This window comes from Triticum dicoccoides, chromosome 4B (assembly GCF_002162155.2).
Source record: "Triticum dicoccoides isolate Atlit2015 ecotype Zavitan chromosome 4B, WEW_v2.0, whole genome shotgun sequence".
Taxonomy (NCBI): domain Eukaryota; kingdom Viridiplantae; phylum Streptophyta; class Magnoliopsida; order Poales; family Poaceae; genus Triticum; species Triticum dicoccoides.
The window spans coordinates 385,081,490-385,109,461 of record NC_041387.1 but is presented as its reverse complement, the minus strand read 5'-3'; the positions used below and the strand labels follow the sequence as shown (position 1 = coordinate 385,109,461).

Sequence of the window (27,972 nt, the reverse complement as noted above, 5' to 3'; positions counted from 1 at the left end):
ACATCGGGACGACGTCACACTCCAAAGTGTCCTCATATGCACCAATTTTGAAGGAGACTTGGACCGTATGCTCAACTCGTATAGTGCCGGAGTCACTTAGCCATTGGACTTTGTAGGGGTGCGGGTGTTTCATCTTGACCAATTGAAGCTTGGAGCATAGCTCTTCACTTGCCAAGTTGTGGCAACTACCTCCATCGATGATGACCTTGACGGACCTTCCACTGATGCTGGCCTTTGTGTGGAAGATGTGGCATCGTTGGTCTTCTTCTTGTTGATGTTGAAAAGTCAAAACTTTGGAGACAACGAGAGCGGGACTCAAATCCTCATCACAAAAGACTTGATCATCTTCATCCTCATTCACGCGCCGGTGCATGGCCACCTGCTCAAGGGCTTCCATCTCCTCGTCACTCATGGAGTCATAGGTTCCATCATCGTTGAGGATCATGGTGTGCTTGTTTGTGCATTCATAGGACTTGTGGCCTCGGCCGCCGTAAGTGAAACACTGGAAGTCGGCGATCTTTTTGCTGGAATGATTGAGGCCATTCAAGAAGCGTGCCACAGTTTGCTCATCATCTTCTGTGACATTGGATCGAATCATGGCTATCTTCATTTCCTTGTAGTATTCTTCAACACTCTTTTGTTCCTTGCTTGAGGAGTTGAAGTTTCTTGAACAGATCGCGGTTGTAGTATGTGGACACAAAACGTGCTCGCATGACTTCCCGTCAACGCAATCCTACTAGAGCCTTACTAGAGATGCTCTTACGAGGGCCGGCGGGATCAGCCACGCCTCTCGCATGGTAGACGCTACTTCTGTGGTTCCAATCAACGCAATCCTCTATCCGATCGTCTCCGAGTTCGAACTCCCCACTTCCTGGCCAATCAATCGTTCCAACGATGCGCTCCTGCGCGCCCCTCCCCAACCCACCCTTCAAACCCGCGCCCGCGCCCCATCCAAACCTAAACCCAAATCCCAACGCCGCCTCCGCGCACAGACCAACACTGCTCCGCTGCGCCCTCGTCGCGCGCGCGGCCGCAAGGGACGATCCGCCGCCGGCGCCGTCCAGCTTCGACTTCCTGGCGCTGAAGCGGGAGCTCGAGGAGCAGGAGGATGCGGTGGTCCCTGTGGATGCGACAGAGGGAGGAGGAGACGAGGTTGTTAACGAGGAAGATGGCGAGAGGGAGCCGGAGAGGATTGTTAGCGGCGGGAGGAGGACGGGGAGGCAAATGGCGAGGCGGTCGGGGCTGCTAGCGAAGCAGGTGATCAGCGTCAGCTCAGCTCGGAGCCTTGGGTTTGTGTCTCAGCTGTGGGTCGACGCCTCGTCGGTACGGGCTCCTCCTCCCTGCACCTGTTTTCGGTTGGCCAAGCTATCTGATGTGACTTTGGCCAGTTCATGAGTGGCGATTGCAAATTACGGTTCACATCCTTGTGTTTGTTTGTTACTGTAGTTGTTCCCGCGTTCTATATGAGTGGCACGATCTACTATCACGACAATGCCTTCCTTGGTTATCTATCAACTATCATCACGACTAACAAAATTTTGTTGTTCTGGTCGGTCTTAAGTCATACTACCTGTGATATGTTTAGTGTAAAGTGCAATGTGTATTGCGTTAATGTTCTAGCGTAATTGGCAGATCTGGCTTGTCATTTCTTCTTCCATTGGCACACATTTCCTAGCTGTCAAGGGGGCCTTTCCTCCACAAAGTTTGGCTCATGTATCAGATCAACGAACTGTGGATGCTTTCCAGTGAACTGTGACATATAGAGGGTCAGCTACATCCTTGCTTAGGTAATATTGAGTAATTTTAAGGGTCCATTTAGTATTATGACTAACGAGCACTAAAAGATTGATCAGGAAACAGGGGCATTCACCCACCTTTTGGTTTGGACACCAAATCATCATGAAGTTTCCAAACTATTTGATAACGTAGCCTCTAGAGTGTTCTAGCCTTTAAATTTTCAACTTCCAATTAAAAGTGGGTCACGCTAACTGCCACACATGTGACAGGAAGGGAGATGCACCACACGTCTCTAAGGGCATGTAGAATGGTGGCATATGGATACATATGCCCCATGACAAAAAGTAATTTGAGGCACCTACATTTATTTCTTCTCCCCGATGCAAGCTACCACTAGTGGGCCTCATTAAGAAATAGAAAATAAAGACTTTAGTAAACATGCATCTCTACTTTTCACTTCAACCTTTTCAGCTTTTGTTACTGGACCACACTTTTTCTCTTCAAGCACCCGCCTCCTAGAGAGGATCCCGCTTCCCTATCCGAACCTACTTTACGTCATATCTGATCCTACGTGGCATGCGAGGCATCACCTTGAGGCTATGCATTGTACATGCCCTAATGTAAACAGATTGCCACGTCATCGCATGCATGCATGCAGGAATCTTTTTGAATTTTCAGTTTTTAAAATGTTTTATCTCTTAAACGAAAAATCCGATTGAAAATCCGTTTTCACCATTAAATCCCTCACGATGAGATCTTCGAAACTAGATCCCATGTTGATATGTTTTGATGAAATTTTTTTTGGATTAAAAGTTGCCTTGTCTATTGCATATGAATTGCCATGATGTTTACACTGAAGTTGTCATGATATGTTTCAGCTATTTTCTTCTACATTTAAAAGTAAATTTTGACATTTATAAAATGGGGAATTAAGAAACTAGACTTGCCATGAACCATAAACTAAAATTGCCATGATGCATGCACGTAAAATTGCCATGGTTCATACAAAAAATAATTTTCATGGTCAAAGTACTAGAGTTGCCATCATCAAAATACTAAAATTGCCATGATCTACAAACTAAAATTGCCACATGGCAACTTTAGTTTAAGCCCTATGGCAACTGCAGTGTAAACATCGTGGCAACTTCTGGCAAAAAAAAATTCGTCGAAACATATTAACATGGGGTCTAGTTTTGAAGATCTCATCGAGACGGATTTAATGGTGAAAACGGATTTTTAGTTCGCTTTTTTATTTAGGAGATACAACATTTTTAAGCCGAAAACCAAAAAAAATTCTGTTGATGTCATCTATTCATACGTGGCAAAATGAGTGGTGATGGAGGCGTGTGGGCGATGTGCAAACGCCCACACGTGTGGGAGTTAACATTTCCGTTAAAAGTTTGTCAAAAGAAACAAAAACGACAAGTTTGTTGTGAAAAGTAGTATTTGTCTTCTTTTCATTTATGACTTGTCAGATTCTTCTCATTCTGTTACTCCTAAAATTTTGTACTTGGGTGTAGTGAATTGAGAAGTACACAATGGTTTTTCTTCCTGATGGTTTAGTGCCTGAACTCGTGAACTAAAATGCAAGTGCATGGGATATGATGACATGTTGCTATGGATATAAGACGAATGGATGAATAAAGATATTGTTCAAATAATGTATGTCTTGGTGCAAGTTCTGATGTGGTTTTCAAATCTCCCTGTGGCCAGCCGCACTAGGAGGGGAAGGGGACTGGAGGGTGATAGGTTGTGCTTGACCGGCTATGCTAGGTGAGGGGGAGGCAAGAAATGGATAACACCAGTTGTGAAAGCGGTTACGCAGAAGGGCTTTTTGTTCGGATTTTAGCCTAGGGTGTCAAAGAAAGCTTCACCATTCATCTTCTCTTATACTCCATTTTTCTACTAGAATTCACAAGTCACAACCCAACTAAGCTCAGTTCATCTAAGATTCCCGCGTACACATATGTTTTTGCTTGATTAAAGGAAGTTTCCCAGCTTATCATAGTAACCGGGAAACACTTTCTTTTTTCAATTGACTTCTTAAGGCACAGTGAACCAGGAGTGTCCTGGTGCCAACCTATCCGTACGAGAAAAATGAAGATGGATAAAATTAAGAATGCATCCTCTTCATCTTCCTCAGCCAGCGAAGCTCAGCTTACTTGTCATCAATATCAATCATCAATATTACCTGTATTTTCTGGCAATATCCTCGCTGATGAATCCAAATAGCCCTCCCTTTATGATTTGCACCTTCATCAGATAAATAGCCCACAAGTAACTGAAGTAACTTTACGAGTATATTATTTGGTTTTGTTAAAGAGGTCACGGGTTCAAGTCCTGGAAACAGCCTCTTGCAGAAATGTAGGGAAAGGCTGCGTACAATAGACCCAAAGTGGTCGGACCCTTCCCCAGACCCTGCGCAAGCGGGAGCTACATGCACTGGGGCTGCCCTTTTATCACATTATTGCTCCAAGTAAACAACCTGTAATAACGCTGCCATGAGGACACACCTGACCTTGTGGGCCCTATCCTAGTTTACAGTCATAGATCAAATCTGGTATTGGATCTAGTTTACTGTCATAGACCACGCTCCACCTTCCTCTTATTTTTTTGAAGAAATCCTCTTATGTTTTGATACGAACCTTCCTCTTCTTAGGATTCACACATTTAAACAATACATTTCCCTAGTAGCAAAATACTGTAGTCAATTGCCACAGTTGAACAATCTTTTTTCTGAGTCAGCCATTAGCTAGCTAAACACATGTGCTTTGCCAAAGATGGAAATATATAACTGATCATGTTAAGTTATTGTCGCCACCACATTTTCCTCTATGCTGTCCCGGCCATCTGAGTTCCTCCCAGAGCAGCTTAGGTACATTGTGCTCCGCGTCATGCTTAATTTCCATTAGAGACTTTTCTTGAGGTGGTTTAGTTGGTTTGTGGAAAAACTTCATTGTATTTACAGTTACTTTTTATATTTTTGTTAGATGTTTCCAAGGAGTGTTGGAAATAGAGGTGGGAAGCATGGATGAACTGCGCCTCAGCAATTAGTGCTCATAAGATAGGAAAGATGACGTAACTATTTAGGAAGTGTTATGTTTCGTGGTAATAATCATTTTGTAAGATCAACGCTACTTTTTCTCGATTTTGTTCTATTTCAATTTTTCTCCAGTGGGTTATTGCATTGGTTGAAGTGAGGCCAAGCTTGCTTTCAGGAGATGCGGACAAATTCCTTTTTGAGGATATATATCAGGTTGAATATTCGACAATGCTCGATTTATGTTTCAATGCACCCTTTATTCTTGTTATCCACCTTGACATAGCGAAGTATATATTTTTATTAATAGTGCAGCAGAAACTTCTGTAATAATGATATGCAAGGTACTGATTGCTTTTGTAGGTTGGAGATGTTGTTCTTGTTGAGGATGAATCTGTGGTTGAGAACGAATTTAAGCTAGTTGGGCTGCATGGATTGGTATGTTACCTTTATAAATTCAAAAAGGTCTTATTTTCTGATTTTATTACATATTTATAGCTTAGGACATCAGCCTTAAAATTTAAAGTGCTACTCCCTCCAATCCAATTGACGCAGCTTTAGTACAACTTTGTACTAAAGTTGCATCAATCAATTTGAATCAGAGGGAGTAGGTTGTTTTGTATGCCATTTTACAATTTGTAAGCCCGTTCCCTTGCATTCTTCCTGCTATACCCCCATTTACCATTACTCTCATGGATAAATGGGTGTACTTTTTTAGATGAAATAAATGGATGTACTTCCCAATGTTTCTCATTGGAGAGTGAACACAGGATTTTAGAGAATAACAGGAGCGCCTAGGAGTAAGACAAGTGAATTTAAACTATAATCCTTAATTCTTGTGCCCATGGCTAAAGTAACCTGCATGTGTGGACCAGCGCGGGGAGAGTACGAGCTAAACTCTACGCAATACTATCTTATATAATGTTCATTGAAAGGGAACATTCTTCGTTCCATATCTTTTGGAACTCCTCTTGGCGCAGTCTTATCTGAAAAATAAAAGAACATCGATCTCAAGTTCTTGGCCATATCAGAACCAGCAGTACTTACAGTTGTGCAATATTATATCTTAAGGTTGGCTACAATGTCGTAACTTTCAGGCGGCGCAATGTTGGTAAGGTGAGTTTATCTGGTCTTTAATAGGTAATCTGAGTGAATTTCATCTCCCATTTGCATTCGAAGAGTTTACTCAATTTTGATGTTTTTAAGCTACACTTCTAATTCTTTAGGTGCGCGGCTTCACTTTTAACATTAACTCAGGTGTTGTGGAGTCTCTTGAGCTTGATTCATTTGGGCTTACTATTGTCCCTGCTAGTCTGGTAATTTGGTTGAACACTTACCTGCCATCTTATAGGCCATGTAAATCCTTTGAATCTGTCTCAGTATGCAACTTATTTCCTTGCAGGTAAGCACATACTGTTTATTTGTGGAAGATGTGCTTGATATAGTTTGTGATACGATCGTAGTGCATGAAGATGCAATCTCTCGTGTTCAACGGTTAACACAGGTAAGCATTACTGATTGTTTCTGATAAAACAAGTATTGGACTTAAAACTACCAATTGCCTGGAGATAAAATCATAATCGAAGCAACAACCTTGTTGAGTGAAAAATATTCTTAACTGAATGGTAGGGCATGTGGGGCACCCAAAATATGCAAGGACCTGGCGATCAGATAGGCGAGTACAACAGATATGGCAGGCGAAGAGCTAGGTCAGTTAAGAGACAAAATAGTCAGGGTAAGCCCATGGGCCGAAAGCTCCATAGGAAAACGCGGGATCCGGAAGGTGAGTGGGAACTGCCAATGGAGTATTGACACACGCACACGCAACACTAGCTCTCTTCCCGTCCTCAGAAAAGAAGTGCTGTCCCGCTGTTCTAGTTAGTGCTCAGCTACAACAGGGATATGTCAGGTTTTGTACTAGTACATTATTGGAAGATGACGAATAGGAAAGGAAATAGTTTGGCCATCTTGGGCGTGCTTTGGCTTGGTGGGTTAGTGAAAAGAGAAAATGTCTGCCGACCTCCGAAGTCCTAATTCTGGTACAAAATGACTCATTTGTGGCGAGCAGAGCCCTGGGCCCTGGTGAGTTCATTCTCATGTAATGATGAAGCTTCTTTTGACTTCACTGACACTGAATGACTGAATGCGTGTAATCATGTAGTAGTGATGTACTACCACTAGTCAGGAGACTGGACTAGTACTGCTAGATTAGTACTCTAGCTTTAGCCAGAAGGTCAAGATTCCTGCTATATATTTGTACAAAAGGAAAAACAGTTTGGTTTCTGAAAGGGAGGTATGTGGCTACTTGAACCACTGATATGATTTTTCTCTTTTCTGTCTCTAAACTAGTGAGGCTGCGAGGTTGACCGACTCACCTGTAGGCTGTAGCATGTTGCGTAGTGACGGCCGACCTGGAGTGCAATTTTAGCATCCGGCGACCTACCCAGTACGTATCTGCGTGTGCGTGTCCCTACGAGCACGTACTTTTTTTCTTTCCATTCTCGGGACTGGATCGATGCATTGCATGACAGCGTTGACACATTTATCGGCACCAGTTTCTGCTGGCCATATTTATGGTTCTGACATCCGCAACAGCTCAACCCATCAGAGCAAGTATAATAGAAATGAGTCAGCAGGCTATATGGAATAAACTAGTATATTTTTGCTTAGTTGGAGGAAAGAAAAGAGGAGAGAGAAGGTAAGCGGGCTCTTCGTGAAGAGCCAGCTCTAGCACGTGCTTCTAGGCACTTTGTGAGAATGAAAGGTGGGCCACATAATGAAAAAGTAGTACACTCTTTTGATCTACTATTATACATGTTGGCTATAAGATGGGTTGTAAATGACATGGCATTGGCTTATAGCCAGCAGCTGGCTATACTATTAACCATGCTCTCAAAGATCACTCATCATCACTGCTGCTCGAGCCGTTCGCTGGATCCATGGCGGTTTTCGCGGATCCATGGAATTACTCGCCGCGTACCAGTGGGCTCTATCGAAGGTAGAAAGAGCTGCTGCGCACGGCATCTCGTGTGGCACTCTTTGTGCCATTTCGCTTTTAAATCTTCCGTCGAGTTGCGTTTTTTTTGTTTTTAGAATGTAGAGAGAATATTTGGTGCAACTCATTGTATTCCATGAAGTAGGTTACACTAGCAAAAGAGCCCGTGCGTTGCAACGGGAGAGAAAACATAACACACACTCTTAACCCAACAATAATCACTCAAGACCACAATAGGTCAATTTCCTTTATTTTTGCGAGGCATCATATTTGTGTTGCCGCGTATCCTCCTTCTTACCCTCGCCGGCGATGTCCTCGGTGTTTACACAAAACAAAACAAAAAACGTGTTTGAATATGTTTAATCCTAAGGTGTCTCTCTCTCCTCCCTCTCCCTCTCCCTCTCTGTCTCTCTCTCTCTCTCGCTTTCTCTCACTCTCGCGATGAGAAATCTGTTGTTTTCCCCTGCGACATTTTTCAGAGGTATGCATGTGTAGTTATCGATGTTTTCTTTTCTTTATATTGTTATAGTGGGGGTGCTTATTTGCAATCCGGGTCGCCGCCGGTACGAAAGGAAAACGTATTTTACACTATAAATTATAAGTTTGCTCCCAAAATGATATTTTAAAATATTTAACATGTAAAATTAACATCATATTTAGACTCCAGATATTTTTCTAATAAAATTTCATGTATAATATGTTAAAATCGAAGTTACGGTTTAAAAGATACAGATAATTTAGAAAATCATTTGTTTGACTTAAATATATTCCAAAACAATATTTAAAAATACTTAACAGGTGAAAAAAATCTCATATTCATATTCTACAATTTTTTCTAATCAAATTTCATATATAACATATTCAAATCGGAGTTACGGTTTAAAAGATATGGATGATTTAAGAAAACACTGTTTGACTTAAATAAGATCCGCGGATGAATTACCTAAAACATTATGGGGGTTTTCGAAAAATGTAAAATAACGGTTCGGGTGTGACTTAAATCCGGACTGCGGGTTGATTCCAACAAAACACAGGGACTTTTGTGTAAAATATGAAAAAATGATTCATTTTAACTTAAAACAGGACTGCGGGTTGAATTCTCTGAAATAGAGGGACTTTTCTGAAAAATGCCATGACGGACGAAAGCAACCCAATTTTCTTTATTATTAGGTAAAGATTATATACACAGGATGTCTTGCGTGAGAAGGTAACTAATCCTACCATATCTCTAGGAGTTAGCTATACAAGGCTAGAGAAGATAAGACTAGAGATACAAGATATGTCACGTTCAACACCCCCCGCACTCGAAGCGTCGGCGTCGGCGATGCAAAGACTGGAAAGAAACTCCTGGAATGCAGTTGGAAGCCCCTTGGTCATAATGTCGGCAAACTGCTGGGTGATCGGTACATGAAGAACACGAAGCTGACCCAACTATACCTTCTCGCGGACGAAGTGAACATCAAGTTCAATATGCTTGGTGCGCTTGTGCTGCACCGGGTTGGCCGCGAGATAGGTGGCCGAAACATTATCACAGTAAACCACCGTGGCTTTCGGGATGGAAACCCGAAGTTCGCCAAGTAACTGACGGAGCCGGCATGTCTCGGCAACAACATTGGCGACGGCGCGATACTCGGCCTCGGCACTCGAGCGGGAGACGGTGGGCTGCCGCTTGGAGGACCAAGAGATGAGAGAGTCACCGAAGAAGACACAATATCCCGATGTGGACCGTCGAGTGTCAGGACAGCCAGCCCAATCCGCATCAGTGTAAGCGAGCAGCTTGGTGGAGGCAGAAGCACGAAGATGAAGACCGAAGGTCGGTGTGCCACGAATATACCGAAGAATGCGCTTGACCAAGGACCAGTGAACATCACGAGGCGAGTGCATATGCAAGCAAACTCGCTGGACCGCAAACTGAATCTCTGGTCTGGTGAGCGTGAGGTACTAAAGAGCACCAACAATACTGCAGTAGAGAGCGGCATCGGTAGCAGGTTGCCCAGCAGTGGCAGAAAGCTTCGGCTTGGCCTCGGCAGGGGTGGCAGCAGGCTTGCAGTCGGTCATACCAGCACGATCCAGGAGATCGAGAACATACTATCCTTGATGGAGAAAAAATCCGGAGGCATCATGTCGCACATTAATGCCGAGGAAGAAGTGCAATGCGCCCAAGTCCTTCAACCGAAACTCAGAACCAAGACGACCGATGATGTCGCGAAGTATGTCCGCGCGAGAGGCGGTAATGACAATATCGTCAACATACAAGAGAAGCATGGCGACATGATCAGCTCGATGAAGCACAAATAGCGACGTGTCCGAGGTGGTGCTGCGAAACCCAAGAGCAGTGAGGAATGCTGCAATGCGGTGATACCAAGCACGAGGCTCCTGCTTCAGACCATAGAGAGACCGTGAGAGCAAGCAGACATCATCAGGCCGAGTGGGATCAACAAAACCAGTGGGCTGCTGACATAGAACATGCTCCTGGAGATGACCATAAAGAAAAGCGTTGTTGATGTCGAGCTGATGAATAGGCCAATGACGAGATGCAGCGAGCTGAAGGACAACACGAATCGTGGCGGGTTTGACAACCGGAGAAAAGGTCTCCGAGAAATCAACGCCGACACGTTGTGCAAAGCCACGAACAACCCAACGGGCCTTGTACCTGTCCAAAGAGCCATCCGGAAGAAACTTATGCCGAAATACCCACTTGCCAGTAATGATGTTAGCTCCAGGGGGACGGGGAACCAGCGTCCAAGTCCGGTTGGCGAGGAGAGCATCATAGTCAGAGCGCATGGCGGCAAGCCAATGCGGATCACTCAACGCAGAGCGCACCGAGCGCGGTACGGGTGAGACGACCGTGACACTGAGGTTATGATAGCGAGGGTTCGGTTGCCGGATCCCGTCCTTGGCACGTGTCACCATAGAATGATAAGGCGATGGAGGCGGTGGCTGAGCCCGCCGTCGAGGAGGAGCCATAGCCTCGGTAGAAGGCGAGGCAACGGTGACATCCGGTGACAAAGCGGCAGGCAAAGCCGGAGACGGGACCGCCGATGATGACGGCGTGGCCGCAGCCGAGACGGCGGGTGACGAGGGCGGCGAGGCCGCAAGTGGCGATGAAGAAACCACGAGCAAGGCCGCGGGTGGCAGCACCAGCGACGGCGGCGGGGCCACGGACGAAGCCGCGGGTGGCCGTACCACCAGCGGCGACGGAGCTGCGGACGAGGCCGCGGGTGATCGCGATGACGACGGCGACAGGGCCGCGGGTGGCCGCGATGGTGACGGTGATAGGGCCGCAGGTGGCGGGGTGGCCGTGGGTGGCGGGGAGGCCGCACGTGCATGGGCGACGCCGACCGAGGCAAGGCCGGCTCCTCCTGAGCCGGCAAGTGAGACCTCGCCGATAGGCCTGAGGGGCCCGCCAAAGAAGAGGGCGGGCACGACGAAGGAAGCGCAAGGGCTCCCCAAGACCGTCGAGTGGGAGCGTCCAAGGTCGGAGCTGCTGTCGATGAAACCTGCTCAAAGGGAAAAATAGCTTCATCAAAGTAAACGTGCCGTGAGACGAGCACTCGACGAGAGACCGGGTCGAAGCAGCGAAAGCCTTTGGTGTTGGGTTGATAGCCAAGAAAGACACAAGCGAGAGAGCGTGGTGCGAGCTTGTGGGGCGCGGTAGCGGTGATATTGGGATAACACAAGCAACCAAAGACGTGAAGATCATCATATGATGGAGGAGACCCGAACAGAAGATGGTGAGGGGTATAGTTCCAGCGTGGTTTACACGGCCGGAGGTTGAGAAGGAGAGTGGCGATGGCGAGCGCATCGGGCCAAAGCGAGGTGGCATGTGTGCATGAAAGAGCAAAGCGCGGACACTCTCATTGAGGGTGCGGAGAACACGTTTGGCACGGTCGTTTTGTTGGGATGTGTATGGACAAGTTAAGCGAAAAATGGTGCCATGAGTGGATAGAAGATGGCGGATGGCGAGGTTATCAAATTCTTTTCTGTTATCGGTTTGAATATGAGCAATGGTGCGATGAAAATGGGTGTTGACATAGGCATAAAATGAGTGGAGGGTGGAGGCGACGTCGGATTTGCGGCGTAACGGAAAAGTCCAAGTGAAGTGTGAAAAATCATCTAAAATCACAAGGTAATATGATAAACCCGAATTGCTAGGCACTGGGGATGTCCAAACATCACAATGAATAACATCAAAGGGAAAAGTAGCAATTGATGAAGATGAAGAAAACGGTAGACGAACGTGTTTTCCTATGCGGCAAGCATGACAAGTGTGAGCCACTGATTTATTACATGAAAAGGGAAAAGTGCTCAAAATTTTATGAAGAGCGTCGGCGCCGGGATGACCGAGACGAGCGTGCCAAAGCGAGACGTCGGCATGAAGAGCAACCGGTCCACTGCGTGTAGAAGCACCGCATGGGTAGAGATCATCGGGAGAATCACATCGGTGTAGAACCCTCCGGGAGCGAGCATCCTTAACAGAAAAACCGAGAGCATCAAACTCAACAGTGACAGGATTTTCACGAGTAAGAGTATGAACAGAACAAAGATTTTTAATTAAGGATGGTGAAACGAGCACATTATTGAGAATTAAAGAAGAAGAGGGTAACGGAAGGGAGGATGAACCATGATGGGTGATGGGAAGAGAGCTGCCATCACCAACTATGATGCGGGAGGAGAAGGGATAGGGAGCGGCACGAGATAAGATACCGGGGTTGGAGGCCATGTGAGCAGCGGCGCCGGTGTCCATGTACCAATTGCTGCCTCCGTTGTAGGCGCTCGGCGAGGGGGTAGCATGAAGGGCGGAGAGAAGCGCCGGGTCGTAGACCGGAGGGGTGCCACCATATGCACCATAGCCCGGCGCGCCGCCGTACGCTGAGGGACCACCATAGGCCGACGGGCCACCGTAGGCCGCGGCGGTGCCAGACGCGGCAGGGACCGATGTGGTCAGCAGCGCCTGAGGGGTGCTCGGCCATGGCCCGAGAATGCCCAGAGCTGGTGGGCGGGGGACGGGCATGGAGTAGGCATGCACTACTCCCGTCCATGGGTTATACCCCGAGAGACAAGGCGGGGGAGGTGTAGCCGCCGCGGGCGCAGGAGGGCGCGGCGTCGTGTTGGAGTTGCGGCCCCGGCCCCCGCGACCCTTTTGCTTGCGGCCGCCGGAGGGCGCAGGCGCGGGTGGCGGGGCAGGAGCAGGAGCGCGCGGCCCCGGCTGGGTTGGGGAAGAGCCGTGGCCGGCGGCGAGGTCGACGTGGAGAGCGGCCTGGGTCGCCTGCCGAGCGGTGTGACGGAGACGCTTTTCCTTCATGCGAAGGTATGTGACCGCCTTCGCGTACGTCGGCGTGACGAGGAAGAGGTTGGCGGCAGACTGGTCAAGGTCGGGGTGGAGGCCGCGGAGGAGGTCGGTGAGGAGGACCGAGTCATCGATGGTCATGCCGACGTCGCGTAGCTCATCGGCGAGAACCTTCAGCCGCGTGCAGTACTCGTCGATCGAAAGATCGTTTTGCTGCATAGTGAAGAACTCCCCCTGAAGAAAGACGCGGCGCTGCAGTTGGTTGTCGAGGAAGAGATCACACAGGCGCGTCCACATAGCATACGCGGGCGGATCACGAGCGTTCACCATGCTGAAGAGGCTGCCGGAGATGGCGAGGAAGAGCCACTTTATGATGCAGATGTCCACAGCGAGCCACTCGTCGTCGTCCTTCATGTCGCGGATGTCAACGCTCCCGTCAACATGCTCGATGAGACGGTAAGAGCAGAACAGCAGCGAAGTACGTGCGCCATGCGTTGTAGGACGGCGAGTCGAGGTCAAGGATGACAGTTACGTGGTCCTTGATGTGAATCTCATTGAGGCGATCGGAGGTGAACATGGCACCGGAAAAGGAACCGGCATCGGATGCGTCAGCCTTGGCCATGGAGACGGCGGGTGGTTAGGGTTTTGGGTGGTGGTGAGAGGAGGAGGGAGCGGTGGCTGCGATGGGTGTGGGGAAGAAGGCGGCGGCGGCTACAGAGGGAAGAGAGTAGCGGCGGCGGCCCTTAGGGTTTCGGGAGAGGGGTAGTGGAGGCAGGGGGAAGAAGAGAAGCGGCGGCGGCGGTGGCGACGAGAGAGGTGGCGGCGGCGGCGGCGGCTTGAGGTGTGGGAAGGAGGAGGCGGCGGCGGTGGCTACAGGAGGAGTAGCGACGGCGGCGGCGGTAGGGTTTAGGAGTTGGCGCGGCGGCGATAGGGGTGTGGAAGCGACGGAAGATCGCGGTAAAACTGATACCATGTAGAGAGAATATTTGATGCAACTCATTGTATTCCATGGAGTAGGTTACATTATATACACAGGATGTCTTGCGTGACAAGATAACTAATCCTACCATATCTTTAGGAGTTAGCTATACAGGGCTAAAGAAGATAAGACTAGAGATACAAGATATGTCACGTTCAACATAGAAAAAGGTCTCGTGTACTTTGATTTGGGCAAACGGACAGCGGCATGTGGGGTCTCTATTCTAGAAGTAGCCGGCCATATGATCTGATCTCACCTACACTCTGCTTACCTCACCTACCTCCGGATTTCTCCTCAACCATATCAGTCAGTCACGGCAGGGTCGCAATGTCCTTTTCATTAAACAGCCAACCAAATCACTCCAACTAAATCTCCAGAAAAAAAATACAGTGCTCTGTGTTGCATGTCGTTTGAAATCATCGACATTAGGTTTCTCTTATATGTTATAGAAACCCAAGTACCCAACATAGATGCGACGTGCTGATCTCGCTTTTGCTGTTGCTGGTCGGGACTGAGTCGCCGGCGTGGTCCAGCTTGCGTGTATCTGACCATGGGGGGTGGCGGCGCGAGGCCCTAATGTCTTAATTGGATCAGGATTCTCCACTGCGCCCCTGCAAGGCTTCCGGCACAAACTTGTCCAGATCGACGGGTGCCACACGGTTCATGGCAAGACCGGTGTGCGTGAGGGTCCGGTCGGCTATGAACATGGGTGCTCAGAGGCGGCGGTCAGGTGCTCCATCGTCGGTGTTGGTCCATGATGAACACTCCGGCGTGGCGGCGGCCTCACTACGGATTTAGATGGCCACTGGAAGGTCTTTGTGGATACTCTCCCAAGATCCGGTGGTTATCTTCGACGGTATTGATGCAATCTATGGACAATGACTTGACGCAGAGGGTATAGTTGCGCAGCGGCAGCCACCAGCACATGTAACTGTTAGGGTCGTGAAAAAATGGTGACGACAAAACATGCTTGACTTCGATGGTGGTGCTTTTTGAGTACCTGGTCTCGAGCTCCGGGGTGAAAACCTAGGGCTAGCCCATGTTGGTTCTACTTGGCAATGACAACGATTTTGTATCGTTACCTTGTTGAAGGCATTGCTTGGATATGCTTAGACTTTTTCTTGATGGTGAAAACCTAGACTCTGATCTTTGATGGTTGGTTTCGGTAACAGCGGCGCTCGAGTGCCGCTTCCTTTCTGAAGGCGTTGCTGTTGAAGAAGCTCGTTGTTCTTGTGGTATCATGAGATGGTTGGTATGGATATGGTCATTGATGTAGTTTTGTCGATCACGAATTTGATCACTTCAGGGTTTTTCATCGCTTAGGCATGACTTTGTTCTCAGGTTTCCTTTCAAGTTGAGACTGCTACCTCCGTCCATAAGGACTCTAGTGAGGTGGTATCCGTCAATAATTGGATCAAGTACCAGGGCGGCCAAACCCCCGTGACGGATACTGGTTGGGTGATCCCTACGATCAAAGGTGATCGGACAGGCTAACAATGGGTTGAACTTGGGGGCGACAGGCTCTACAGCGTAGACGTCCCATAGTGCGCGCTTGCGCTCCCTTTTGGGAATGTGAGTGACATAGATCATGTTCGCCGTCTTTACTTCGGGGGGAAACTGCTTTTGACCCCCGGTGTTCGACTGACGGGGCTCATCATCGTCTTCGCTTGGAGGTCCCTTTCCCTTGTGTTCGGTGTTTATCTTACCGGCCTGTTTGAAAACCCAACAATTCCTGTTGGTGTGGTTCGCAGGCTTATCGGGCGTGCCATGAATCTGAGAGGGCCTCTCGAGGATTTTATCCAAGCTAGATGGCCCATCTTTGTTGCCTTTGAAAGGTTTCTTCCGCTGACCGGACTTAGGGCCGCTGGATCCGGCATTGACTGTCGTATCGTCTGCGCCATCGTTGTTGTCTGCCGTTTGTATTTTATTGCGATGAGGTTTACCATTGCCGTCCCTCACCTCAGAAGTGTCGGGGTCGCCCGAGTTGTTGCTTCTACGACCAACCAGCTATCCTCGCGCGCATAGAAGCGGGTCATAAGTGCAGTTAAGGCTTCCATGGTCTTTGATTTTTCCTGCCCGAGGTGTCGGGCGAGCCATTCGTCTCGGACGCTGTGTTTGAAGGCCGCTAAGGGTTCGACATCCGGACAATCCACGATCTGGTTCTTTTAAGTTAAGAACCGATTCCAAAGTTTATGAGCTGATTCGCTTGGTTGCTGGATTATGTGACTCAAGTTGTCAGCATCCGGTGGCCGGACATAAGTGCTCTGAAAGTTGGCCCGAAAGGCATCTTCCAAATCTTCCCAGGTTCCAATAGAGTTTTCTGGGAGGTTGTTTAGCTAGTGCCGTGCTGGTCCCTTCAGCTTTAGAGGAAGATATTTGATGGCGTGAAGGTCATCACCTCGAGCCATGTGGATGTGGAGAAGAAAATCCTCAATCCAGACGGCCGGATCCATCGTTCCATCATACTGTTTGATGTTTACGGGTTTAAACCCTTCCGGAAATTGGTGCTGCATGACCTCATCGGTGAAGCATAAAGGGTGTGCGACCCCTCTATATCATGCAATATCGCGGCGGAGATCGGTTGACATCTGAGTTCGGTTCTGATCCCGAGTATAGTAATGGTTGTCACGCCGGGCTTCATAGCCGTTGTCTCGCACTGGGGCACGACCCCTTGATCCATAGATTGATGTAGTTTGACCAGCTTTATTGGCTAGGTCACGTTGCAAGTCATATGTGTATCCCGTGGCTACTGTCTCCCTGCCTCTTCGGTGAGGGGGTGCGGGTTGGTGTTCAGCTTGATATGCCGCTTTGTCCCTTCCACGTGGTGGTCGGTCTGGTTGATCTGCCTGATTGTATTTCGACGGTATTGGCTCAAGGGCTTCGTCATTGAATTGCGACAATAGCTTTCGCTTAGGGTAACTTTTGATAGGTCGCTCGTGGCTGTATTCCTCAGAGGCCAGGACCTTAGTCCACCTTTCGTTGAGCGTATCCTGTTCAGCTTTGAGCTACTGCTATTTCTTTTTCAGGCTCCGGGCTATAGCGATGAGCTGTCGCTTGAAGCGTGCTTGTTCGAGGGGTTCCTCTAGGACGATAAGATCTTCATCGCCGAGGCTGACCTCCTCTTCAGATTCTGGCATATAGTTGGTGTCCTCCGAATCTTCGTAATCAGCGTGTTCGGGACTATTTTCACCCTCTTCCCTCTCGTCCTGTTCGGAGGTGGGCTCGACGTGGTATTCGGGATCTTCAGCATTATCTGGAGTCTCATTGTCTTCGGTGCCGGTATTACTATCCTTCGCCCGACGCGATTGTGAGCGGCGCCGCTGACGTCGGCGCTTTGGTGGTTTATCGATGGGTTTGTCCTCATCAAGGTTCATATTATCCTCATCGTCCTTTTTATCAGGAGTGTCCACCATGTATACGTCGTGACTTGAAGTGGCCGTTCAACGCCCTGTGATGGGTGACTTGGCTTGGTTCGGCTTCTGCATCGTCGTCCATACCGTTGATGTCGTCGGACGCGTAGTCCAGCATGTCGGTTCAATCCTCGACAGTGGCTACTAAGTGGGTGGTGGGTGGGGCGTAAAATTCCCCACTCTTCGCCTCCATCCCGAGCTGGGTACAGTTTGGAGATAAAGCCCCGTGATGGAGGGAGCCTGCATCAGTCCCAATGTTTCGTCTAGGAGCGGAAGTTTGACCGGAAACTGTGGATCTGCAGGGCTGATTTCGGCATGGGACACCTGATCGGACCCAATGAGCGCAGACCTCGACTGCTCGGGGTGGTTGCCCAGAGCCAAGTCTAAGATTGCATCTGGGTCTTCGGTCGGGAGTTCCACAAGGGGAAGAGGTCCGGCGTGGCTCGCGCTCCCGTCCTCGGACAATGAGACCCGCCCCGGATCTAAGGCCGGGGTGGGTATGAGTGTTGACCCCTGAACAGGATCTAATAGGGGATCCGAAGAGTCTTCTTGGTGGGGGCACAGAGTAGCAGCCGAGGCCGCGAACCCGTCGAAGACCAGGTCTCCTCGGATGTCAGTGACATAGTTCAGGTTTCCAAACATGATCTAGTGGCCGGGGGCATAACTGTCGGCCTGATCGAGGCGGCCGATCGAGTTGGCGTGAAGCACAAAGACACCGAACACAAAGACCTGTTCGGGGAGAAAGGTTTCCCTGGATGCAACATCATTGTTGATGAAGAGGTGAGCCATCGATCCTTCTGTTGACGATACAGTGGAGCTCTCAATGAAAGCACCAATGTCGGTGTCAAAACCGGCCGATCTCGGGTAGGGGGCCCAAGCTGTATGTTTGGAGACCGATGGTAACTATGGACAAAGGACACAATGTTTACCCAGGTCCGGGCCCTCTTAATGGAGGTAAAACCCTACTCCTGCTTGATTAAATTCGACGGGTATAGAGGTTACAAGAGTTAATCTACCACGAGATCGAGTTGGCTAACCCTAGATTAGCTAGCCTAGCAATGCTGTGATCCTACCTCCGATCTACCCTCTGGTTTATATAGACACCGGAGGGGCTTAGGATTGTACAAAGTTGGTTTTACAGAAAGAAATAACATATCCGGACACCTATACTTGCCATCCACGCATATGGGAGTCCCTTCCGGACACGAGAGGTGATTTTCTATCTTGTATCTTGACGACCCATCAGTTCGTCCCATATCCAATAGACCGGACGCCTGAGGACCCCCTAGTCCAGGACTCCCACAGCAGCGGCGGCGCGCGCGCCGACCAGGCGAGCTGTGGACGGGGCGGGCTGGCAGGGCAGGATGGCTGAGCGCATGGAGCGCGGCAGCGTAATAGTGCAGTAGGAGGCGAGCGACGACAGAAGTAGCAAGCAACAGTGGCTAGCAGTAGTGGGAGGCGAGTAGTGCGGGCAAGCAGCAGCAACAACAAGCAATGGCAGCACACAGTGGCAACTACCTGGAGCAACCGAGTAGTAGCAGCGATGATAGCTATGGCAATGGTAACGATGAGCTTCGGGCGCGACGGCAAGCTAGGCTATGGGCACAGATTAAATATGGAAACGGAGGGGTTCCGGGCGCCTGCTCACATTGTTGGCGAGGAGCCGCTCGAGGAGGCGCGAGGTGCAGTGACGATGAAGGAATCGACGAAGTTTTCCGGCGGCCGAAGGTTGAAGAAGGTGACAGATCCGGCGATGCAGGGGCTCCCGGCTTCGGTTTGGTGGGGTAGACGAAGCAGACGAGCACGGGGTTCTCCCAGGCATGGAGCTAGTCGACGGGAACGACATTGGCCGCGGCGGCAACAAGGGCCATGGCGACGGGGCTTCGGTCACATATGGGGAGAAGAGAGCGGTGTGGGGAAGAGGGGGAAAGAGTAGCTAGGGTTCGAGGAGGGGGCACGGGCGTCGTCTTAGTGCTCCAAGGGGACCGGTGGATGGCTGGCACACACAATGGTCGGTTGTATGTCCTCCACGACCCCATGTCTCCTATAGGAGGAAGGTAAGGTGGAGGTGGGCTGGGTCTAGTGCTGTGCACTTGGGCCTCAAGTGCACAGTGCTAGGTTTTGCCTTTTCTTTCTTTTTATTTTTCTTTCCTTTTTCATTTATTTAGTTTATGTTTTGTAATTATTCTAAAAAGCAAAATAGTGTTATAAAATATGCAACTTGTAACATTATTAGTATAGTAAACTCTGGCACTCCCACAACAGTCCGGTGACTTATTTAAAGCAATTTGTATTTTCATTTCTTAGAAAAAAGCATTTGAAATATAGTTTTGGCCCTTGTTTTAATTATTTTATGGCATTTAACCACTCTATAAAATGATGGTTTCTCCTGACAATCACTCGGTGATTATTTGCAACATTATGAACATTTCAGCTTTGTCGTTTGAAGAAATATTATTTTTGTCTTTATTTTTAATTTTGAATTAGAACTCGGTGGACCAAAGCACGGTTTAGTAAATTAATTATGATGACATGGCATCATTAGTGTGTGATTACTGTAGCTTAACTACCGGGGTGTTACAACAGCGGCGGCTGACCATCCGTGGAGATGCAAGGAAAGCAAGCACGGTCGCCGTCTACGGGCACCATGCCGTCGCCCCGCATCCTGTTCGACGAAATGCCAACACCAACGCCAACGGTCGACGACCCCTTCTAAAACCAGTTCATGAAGAATGTCATCTACGAGGATGGGCATGGCGGTGCCTACTATCTCGACGAGACCCAAAGTCAGGATAGTCGCGGCCAGTACGTTGCCGATGAAGACATTGAGGCCCACGACCATGCTGACTACGACCATGGTGACTCGTGGCATGAAGATGATGGCATCTATTGCGAAGGTGATGGTGATGAAGAAGAGGAAGGCATTGATGTTGGGGGCGAGCCATCATTCATCGACGAGCTAACACAAAGAGCGGAAGCGCAAAAGAGGTGGTTCACCCAAATTTGTTTGCGCCCTACCAATTTGCAAGCGACCGTGGCATCACCTCGATTCAAAAGAGGTGGTTGTTCATCCAACAAGAATGCAACAAGTATTGTGCCGCACTTGAGAGCGTTGAAGCACAGCCCATGAGTGGTCTCGGCATTGGGGACATGGTATGCTCTCTTATCTTTCGTTGCTACAACCATGAGACTTCGGCCTTCTATATGTTTGCATGTTCAATTGTTGTTGATCGTGTAGGCATTTAAATCTTTGGAAGCATTCAAGGCCCGACATAATGACAAGCCATTCATTCTTACGCATTGTTGGACGCTCATCAACAATTGCCCTAAGTTCAAAGATCATTATTGTGAATTTCAAAGGAAGAGAGGCAAGAAGACGGCCGCGTTGGCCGGAGGTGGAGATGGTGAGGCGTTGAAGAGGCCGAGGGGCAAGACCAACTCCAAGATTGACGACATACGTGATGCGTCATCCATGACCTTGCATGAGACTTTGCACGGCATGATGTCTCAAAAGGATGTGAGGGACAAGAAGAAGTGACAAAGCAAGGACGAGCAAATGAAGCATTACCTAGAGTTTCAAAGGAAGAAGCTTAAGATGGGGGAGACGGCCAAGAAGAGGAAGATCGACATGGAGGAAGCGTCCCGGCAAAGGCAACTCGACATCGAGGCCGCCAATGTCACGGCCAGGAAGAGGCAGCTCGACATCGAGGCCACCAATGCCACAACCAAAGCAAAGGAGGTGGCCCTAGCGATCATGAGCGTGGACTTGACCAAGATGAGCGAGAAGACGAGGAGCTAGTTCGAGGCCAGGCAGAAGGAGATGCTCGACGCCGACAGCCTGAACTAGGTGGTCTGTTCGGCCGTGGCCGTTCTTTTTGGAGGCTGGCATGGGTGCCGGCGAGAAACCTATTCATTTTGAAGGCTGGTTGTGTTGCCTGCCGCTGGCTGTGTTGCCGGCGACAAAACTATTCATTTTATAGGTTGGCTCTGTTGCCGGTCGCTGGTTGAGTCACCGGTGAGGACGTGTAGGCGGGTTGTGTTGCCGACATGAACTAGGGCTGCTCGCATGAACTAGGGCGTGGTTTATTCGAAAATTTACGTTTGAAAAATGAGACAGACCGAATGCGGCCGAAGGATGCGTCCACACGTTGGGCGCACGGTCACCGCATCTCAGAAATGGCCCGGACACGTCCCTATGGCCCGCCCCAAACGGACGTCCGTCTGGGGTCGTGCGCTAGAGTTGGTCTAAAAGGATGAAACTGGGAAGGCAGCAAAGAGTCTCGCGGTCGCGGAGGCAAAGCACGCGTGGATAAAGCGGACGACTCGGCCCCACACGGTCCCAGCGTCCTGGCACTGCAGCATCCAGAACCACGAGCTGAGGGTTGGACGTGGCGGCGAGGTGCACCGGAGCCCCCCGACCCACCCACCACGAGCACTAGCGAGCACAGCCGCGGAAGGAGTCTAAGGCCCTCCACTATGTAGGCCAAAAGTGATGCCAAATACACTTTTGCTTTATTTGGCACCGGTGCTCTCCATTGCCCAGCCGGTGCCATAAAAAAGATTCTGGGAACCGGAGCAAGTAGCTGCTCCGGTGCCAAATCCACAAGCAGCAAACAATTAGCTCCGTGGCCCACCGAAGAAAGTGAAGCAGACTGAAGACACTCACGTAAAGCAAGTAGTTGATGGCTGGTTGAGTATTTTATTGGCCTCTTGGGTCCAGCTTTTTTCAAGGCTACGAACACCACATTGTGAGACGGGTGCCAAATAATGTCTCCAGGGCATCGCTGCCCAGCCAGCTATATTTTAATAGACGGGGCATCGACTACATAGTGGAAGGCCTAAGAGATCCACAGCCGGCCGGTCAACCTCTCCCTCTCCCTATCCCGAGTCATTCCCTTGCGCTGTTACTCCCTCCGGTCCTTTTTACTCTGCATATTAGGTTTGTCTGAAGTCAAACTCATCCAACTTTGACCAAGTTTATATAAAAAATTATTGACATTTACATAACAACACCAACATCATTAGATTCATTTCGGAATATATTTTCATATTATATTTATTATATATCATAGATGCTAATAATTTTTAATATAAATTTGGTCAAACTTAGTTAAGTTTGACTTTCGGCAAATCTAATGTGCAGAGTAAAAAGGACCGGAGGGAGTATTTTACACCGCGCGCGCGTTTGACCGTGGACTCTCCCTCCTTCCTTCCCCACCTCTCTCTCTCGCTATCGCTCTCCGCTGGCAGCGCGCGGCGAAAGTCTTCCCCGCTGCGCGCAACCCCGTTCAGACCGGGGATCGGGGCATTAAAACTTCCTTCCTACCATCAGTCAACTCTCCTCCTCCCCCTCCTCCTCCAGTCCTCCACTGTGTTGTGTATATACTACTCCTACTCCGCTTGACCTGACCTGACTAGTGGTGAGCCCGGGGGCGAGCGTGGAACTTCCGAGAACTCGAGTCCGAATTGCGAGAGACGGCGACCACGGGCAGGGCTGGTTGCACAAGCTCCCGAGCTTGTGGTGATTGTTGCGCCTCCCGGGGAAGAGTGGTGGAAACAACGAGGTGGAAGCGGCCAGGGAACAACGGGAAAGGTGACTTCTTGGCTTCTTCCCCTCTTCCTCTTCCTCTTCCTCTTCTTCCTTCCCCGCATTCGGTGCCTTTCCAGAGCCTAGTTTTTTTTCCCCTTCCCTCATCTCCTCCATTTCATCTTTTCTCTCTGTCTCGAGCTGGCTTCCAGATTGCTCTCTTCATGTGCTTGTTCCTAGACATCAGTAAGTCAGCATCGATTGCTCTGTCTTTTCTATTTTATTTTTTCTCTGTACTAGGACTAGGTTGCGACTCCATAGCACATAAGATTTTGTTTCCGAGATACGTACGAACATGTAAGATTCTCCGTCCGTTCCTTATGGAGATCCTACTTTGGATTTCGGCAGGTGTACGTGCTACTACCAACCAACCAACATGCCACAATAAGGTACCAACAATCAGTACCTTATTAGTACTACTACTCTACGTCTTTGTCCCAGTAGATTAATTCTGGATGAGCAAGACAAAGGGATCCCAACAATCACTACCTTCCGATTTGTTTGTTTCTCTAATCGCCCAACTCCCCAAATAAATTCCTCCCTATTTAGCCAATAGGCCAAAACGCCTATTTGCCTACTGATGATTTCAATGTTTCAACCGCGAAGGCAGTAGTACGTGGTGCAATCTTGCCCCTGCATTTCTTGCTCTTGTTCACCAGCCAATCTTATTTTTCACACAAACAACAGCTAATCTTATTTGTATGTGGTGCTGCAACTGTATTTCTTGCAGTACCTTGTCCTTTACGTTTCTTCAGATTTGTTTCACACCACGGATACATGTCATTCACGTTCAATGGACTTTGAATTTTTTTAGCCAGGTTAGGTTTTCATGCTATTACTCCAACCAGGTGCTAGTGGAATCTCATCATTTTGCTCTTGAATGTTTGCAGATTCTGGACCTCGTATTACAGCATAAAAAGACATCTTTAGCAGGCATATCATTTTGGTGGTAGCTGGTAGATAGCTACCGCCTGGAAATATTGTGCTCTGGGTGATGCCCTTGGTCTTTCTTGTTTGATGGCAAGTGCTAACACAAGCGGGTTTCGCCTTGTGAGGTGCCCAAAGTGTCTTAACATTCTACCAGAACCTGCAAATGTTTCAGTTTACCAGTGCGGTGGATGTAACACCACTCTTAGAGGTACGAATGCCTTGCCACACTCAACTAGCGAGGTTTTCTCCTTATGAACTGGCATACACCAATCGGCTGCTCATTAGTTTCTGAGGAATTGATTGTTCTTTTTGGCATGTGTTTACATTTATGCAGCTAAAATCCGTGTCAGCGATGCCACCAAACAAGTTCGGCAAGACTCTGGGGATTACTCTCTTGTTCCCTCTGTGAGCAATGGGGTGTCGACAAAACAAGTTCGGCAAGACTCTGGTAATTACTCTGTTGTTACCTCTGTGAGCAATGGGGTGTCTCCCCAAAGCAACAAACTGGGTTCTATTGATGCTGCTGCGGATGACTCCATCACGCTTGGTGCTCCAAGCACCGAGATCGAGCAAGAGTGCAATGGCACCGGAAGCAGCGACAAGGGTGATATTATGTCAGATGAGGAGAATGTTATGGAGGTTGCAAATACCGGCGAAGACGGCAGTTCTGATGGGCAGGACACCAATGGAGAAATGGAAGATCTTGCTGCCCTTATACAACCCAGTCGCAGTGGGAATGGCACACAGATAGTAGATTCTGACAAAGAAGAGAACGGCACGGTGGAGCAAAGTGCAGAGAATTCAGAGGCTTGCAAAATAGACGAAGATGGTGATATGGAAAGCAGCCTGAGTACCTCAGAGCAGAACATGCCGTTATCTGAGGATAGAGAATTAGCTAGCAATTTGCCAGAATCTGAGAGTGGAGCACGCCAAACTGAACCCGAACCTGTGGCAAGCAGGAGAAGCAAGCTCGTAAGGGTGCATTCTCGGTCTTGTGATCTCCGAGAAGTGCCTGGAGTATCAGTTGACGCCCTTGCTTTCCACTCTTCCCGGACTTCATTCCAGTCAAAAAGCTTCAGGGCAAGCGAACCCCTTCAATCGAAGATTATGAAGACGGTGGATGAATTGAAAGGTGACCTTTCTGAAATCTTCAATGAACCTTCAGATTACAAGCCAAGGGCACACCGTCCACATCCGCTGAAACAAGATGGTTACAGCCAACCTCTTACAGCTTATCATCCTGCTGTCAAGCATTCTGGCTATGCATCTCGCCTGAGTAGGTCTGGCCAAGTTGCTCCCCATGGCCATGGACTGCCCTTACCGCGGTATGGTCGGCGCGGCGCCTATTCATATATTCGCAGTGGGCAACTGGAAATGAGACCTTGCCCTCACCAATGCCACCACAGCTGCCGCCCACCTTGTTGCAGCTCCTGGAAACAAGAACCTGCACCGCAGAAGCCACCAAAGCGGTGGCCTGCCTCGAGAAATCTCTGCCGGCCAGTCTTACGGGGCGCGCCGTTCGTCCTTTGCTCCAACTGTCTGAGGCTCCTCCAGCTGCCCACCGATTTTGCCATTCCGAGCAGAGGAACACGCAGGCTGCAGTGTGGCTCCTGTGCGCAGGTTCTCTCCTACTCTTACAGAGACCCCAACAGAAAGAAACTTGAGTCACCATTTGAGGGTGATGAGTGCAGCACAGATGACTCGGAAATTCACCAGGTAGGTGACGACCATAACACTGGTACCCACCAAAGCTGAACCATACTCCTACTCGTACTCGGAAGAATACGGTATCTCGGCTGGTGTGAGCTATTCTACCGAGGACGAAAGGCCCCTGCATGTGTCAAGGAACTTGTCTTTTAACACCATTGATGAAAGAAGTGGCAAGGAGTCTAAGCTTCATCGGTTGATGGGTTACTCTTCAGCGAGTGAACTGATGCGGCATTCTCCTGATCTCTATGAGAGTTTCAGCAGACGAACGCCTAATTCAAGAACACATGACGTGAAGGGGAAAGGCGCTTGCATGACTGACGGTTCAGATGCTAAACATGGTGCAGTGAAGGGATCAAAAGCAAAAGAGAGAAGAATGGGCTTGCCATTCCAAGGGATGTTCAAGAAAGGGATTCATGGACTGGAAGCTCTCAAGCTCGGGTCATAGGTAATTTAACTTCGTTTCTCAGGATTGGCGAGTTTAGGAGAAAGTATACGTGCAGGGTGAGTTTTTGGAATGATGATAAAGAGTGATAGGTATTGCTGTAGACTCTAGTGGTAAGCATTCTAATGAATGTGTGGGCACACTTAGTTGTCTGCCATTCATCTGTCTACAAGGCTACTTGTTTGGCGATTATGTGTGCTCTTTGATGTGTGTATAGTTTCTAGAGATCAAATTCTCGACGTTTGTGATTGTATGTATACACGAAGGAATTTGTGCTTTATTAGTTCTCCATTTTGTTGGGTTTCATCTTGATGAGGAGATGTTGTGCCTTTTTTTCACCGATAAGACAACTGAGTCCTTGAATTTGTTGGCTTTATTATCGCCTTTGTCATGGCTTTATTCTTTGTAATCCTTACGCAGGAAGGTTTTTTAGCAAGAAGGATGAACCTGCTCATCACGTAATCGTGGTTGACACACATTTTAAAAGCCAAACCAGAGTTAAAGATGGAAGCGTAAAACTAAAGCAGACAAAACTTCAGTCGCTGCATGCAAGGACAACCAAGTTCGCAAAGATTACATCACGGCATCTCCAACGCCGACCTCTAAAATGAACACCACATCCATCTATTCGGGGAACGGTTTAGACAAGAGTCCGGACACTAATACAGGAGCCGGCCATTCAAAGCTAGCCACAAACGTCCGACCACATTTGATGCAAATTTAAAGAAACTGGACAACTTTCATTCAAGTTTAAGTAATTTTTACATAAAAACGGATGATTTTCATTTAAACCGGAGTACATTCATTACATTTTTGACATATTTCAACTAAACTATAGCAAACCAGGCTATTTTAACCTAGTCTAAATGCTCGTTGGCGTCCGTTTTTCACGACATGTCTTCTCCATGTCCGACAACAAACTTGCCAATGGGCGATGAGCCCCGGGAACTGAAGCTTCAGCGGTAGGAGAAGAATAGTGGCTTCCGCCTCCGTGAAGCGGGCAAGCTCACCGGTTGTGAAGCCAAGACAGATGGTGACGGTGGCCTTCCTGGGACCCAAGCGGCGGTGGCTTCTCATGTTATACTCTTCCTCGCTATCGGAGGCGGTCGTGGACGTGTCGGCCTCGTCGTCCTGGCGACGAGGCGTGGCCTACGCGGAGCTGGTACTGTCCCCGGTGCCATCATCAAATTCCTCCACCAGCACGTTGATCTCCACGAACATAGCATCTTTCACGGCCTGTAGGATGCACAGTCGCCATCGCTCGAGGGGGGGGGGGGTGATGTCGCGGGTGATGCGGTAGAACATGAGCAACACCTTCTTCTCATTCACGTCCGCCACCATGATCGTGATGGCATTGTCGGTCACCTGGTCGTGGGCGATTTGCTCCTCCGCGAGCCAGTGCTCGTTGAGGAGCTAGAGGTTGCACCTGTGGTCGGCCTACGCCTACTGGGAGTGCCGCCTCCAACTCTTCCATCAGAATGTCAGTGTAGTGTTCCCGCGCCCCACGCATGGGGATGCTGGTATGTGTTGGGAAACGTAGCATGCAATTTCAAAAATTTCCTACGCTCACGCAAGATCTATCTAGGAGATGCATAGCAACGAGAAGGGGAGAGTATGTCCACGTACCCTTGTAGACCGAAAGCGGAAGCTTTTGACAACGTGGTTGATGTAGTCGAACTTCTTCTCGTTCCGACCGATCAAGCACCGATCGTACGACACCTCCGAGTTCTGCACACGTTCAGCTCGATGATGTCCCTCGAACTCTTGATCCAGCAAGGCGTGGAGGGAGAGTTCCGTCAGCACGACGGCGTGGTGACGGTGATGGTGAAGTAATCCGCGCAAGGTTCCCTAA

General features: G+C 48.9%; 1 protein-coding gene and 1 pseudogene across 1 annotated transcript; both read left to right on the top strand.

Moving 5' to 3' along the window:
- Positions 1-772: 772 nt before the first annotated feature.
- LOC119296235 lies at positions 773-7,105 on the top strand. Its single transcript, XM_037574632.1, has 7 exons — positions 773-1,323; positions 4,913-4,993; positions 5,141-5,215; positions 5,849-5,893; positions 6,004-6,093; positions 6,180-6,281; positions 6,407-7,105. Exons 1-7 carry the CDS (start codon positions 895-897, stop codon positions 6,587-6,589), a joined length of 1,005 nt encoding a protein of 334 aa, XP_037430529.1. The 5' UTR covers positions 773-894; the 3' UTR covers positions 6,590-7,105.
- A 15,968-nt stretch (positions 7,106-23,073) lies between these two features.
- On the top strand, positions 23,074-26,426 carry LOC119296234 (annotated as a pseudogene).
- The last annotated feature ends 1,546 nt before the right edge of the window (positions 26,427-27,972 follow it).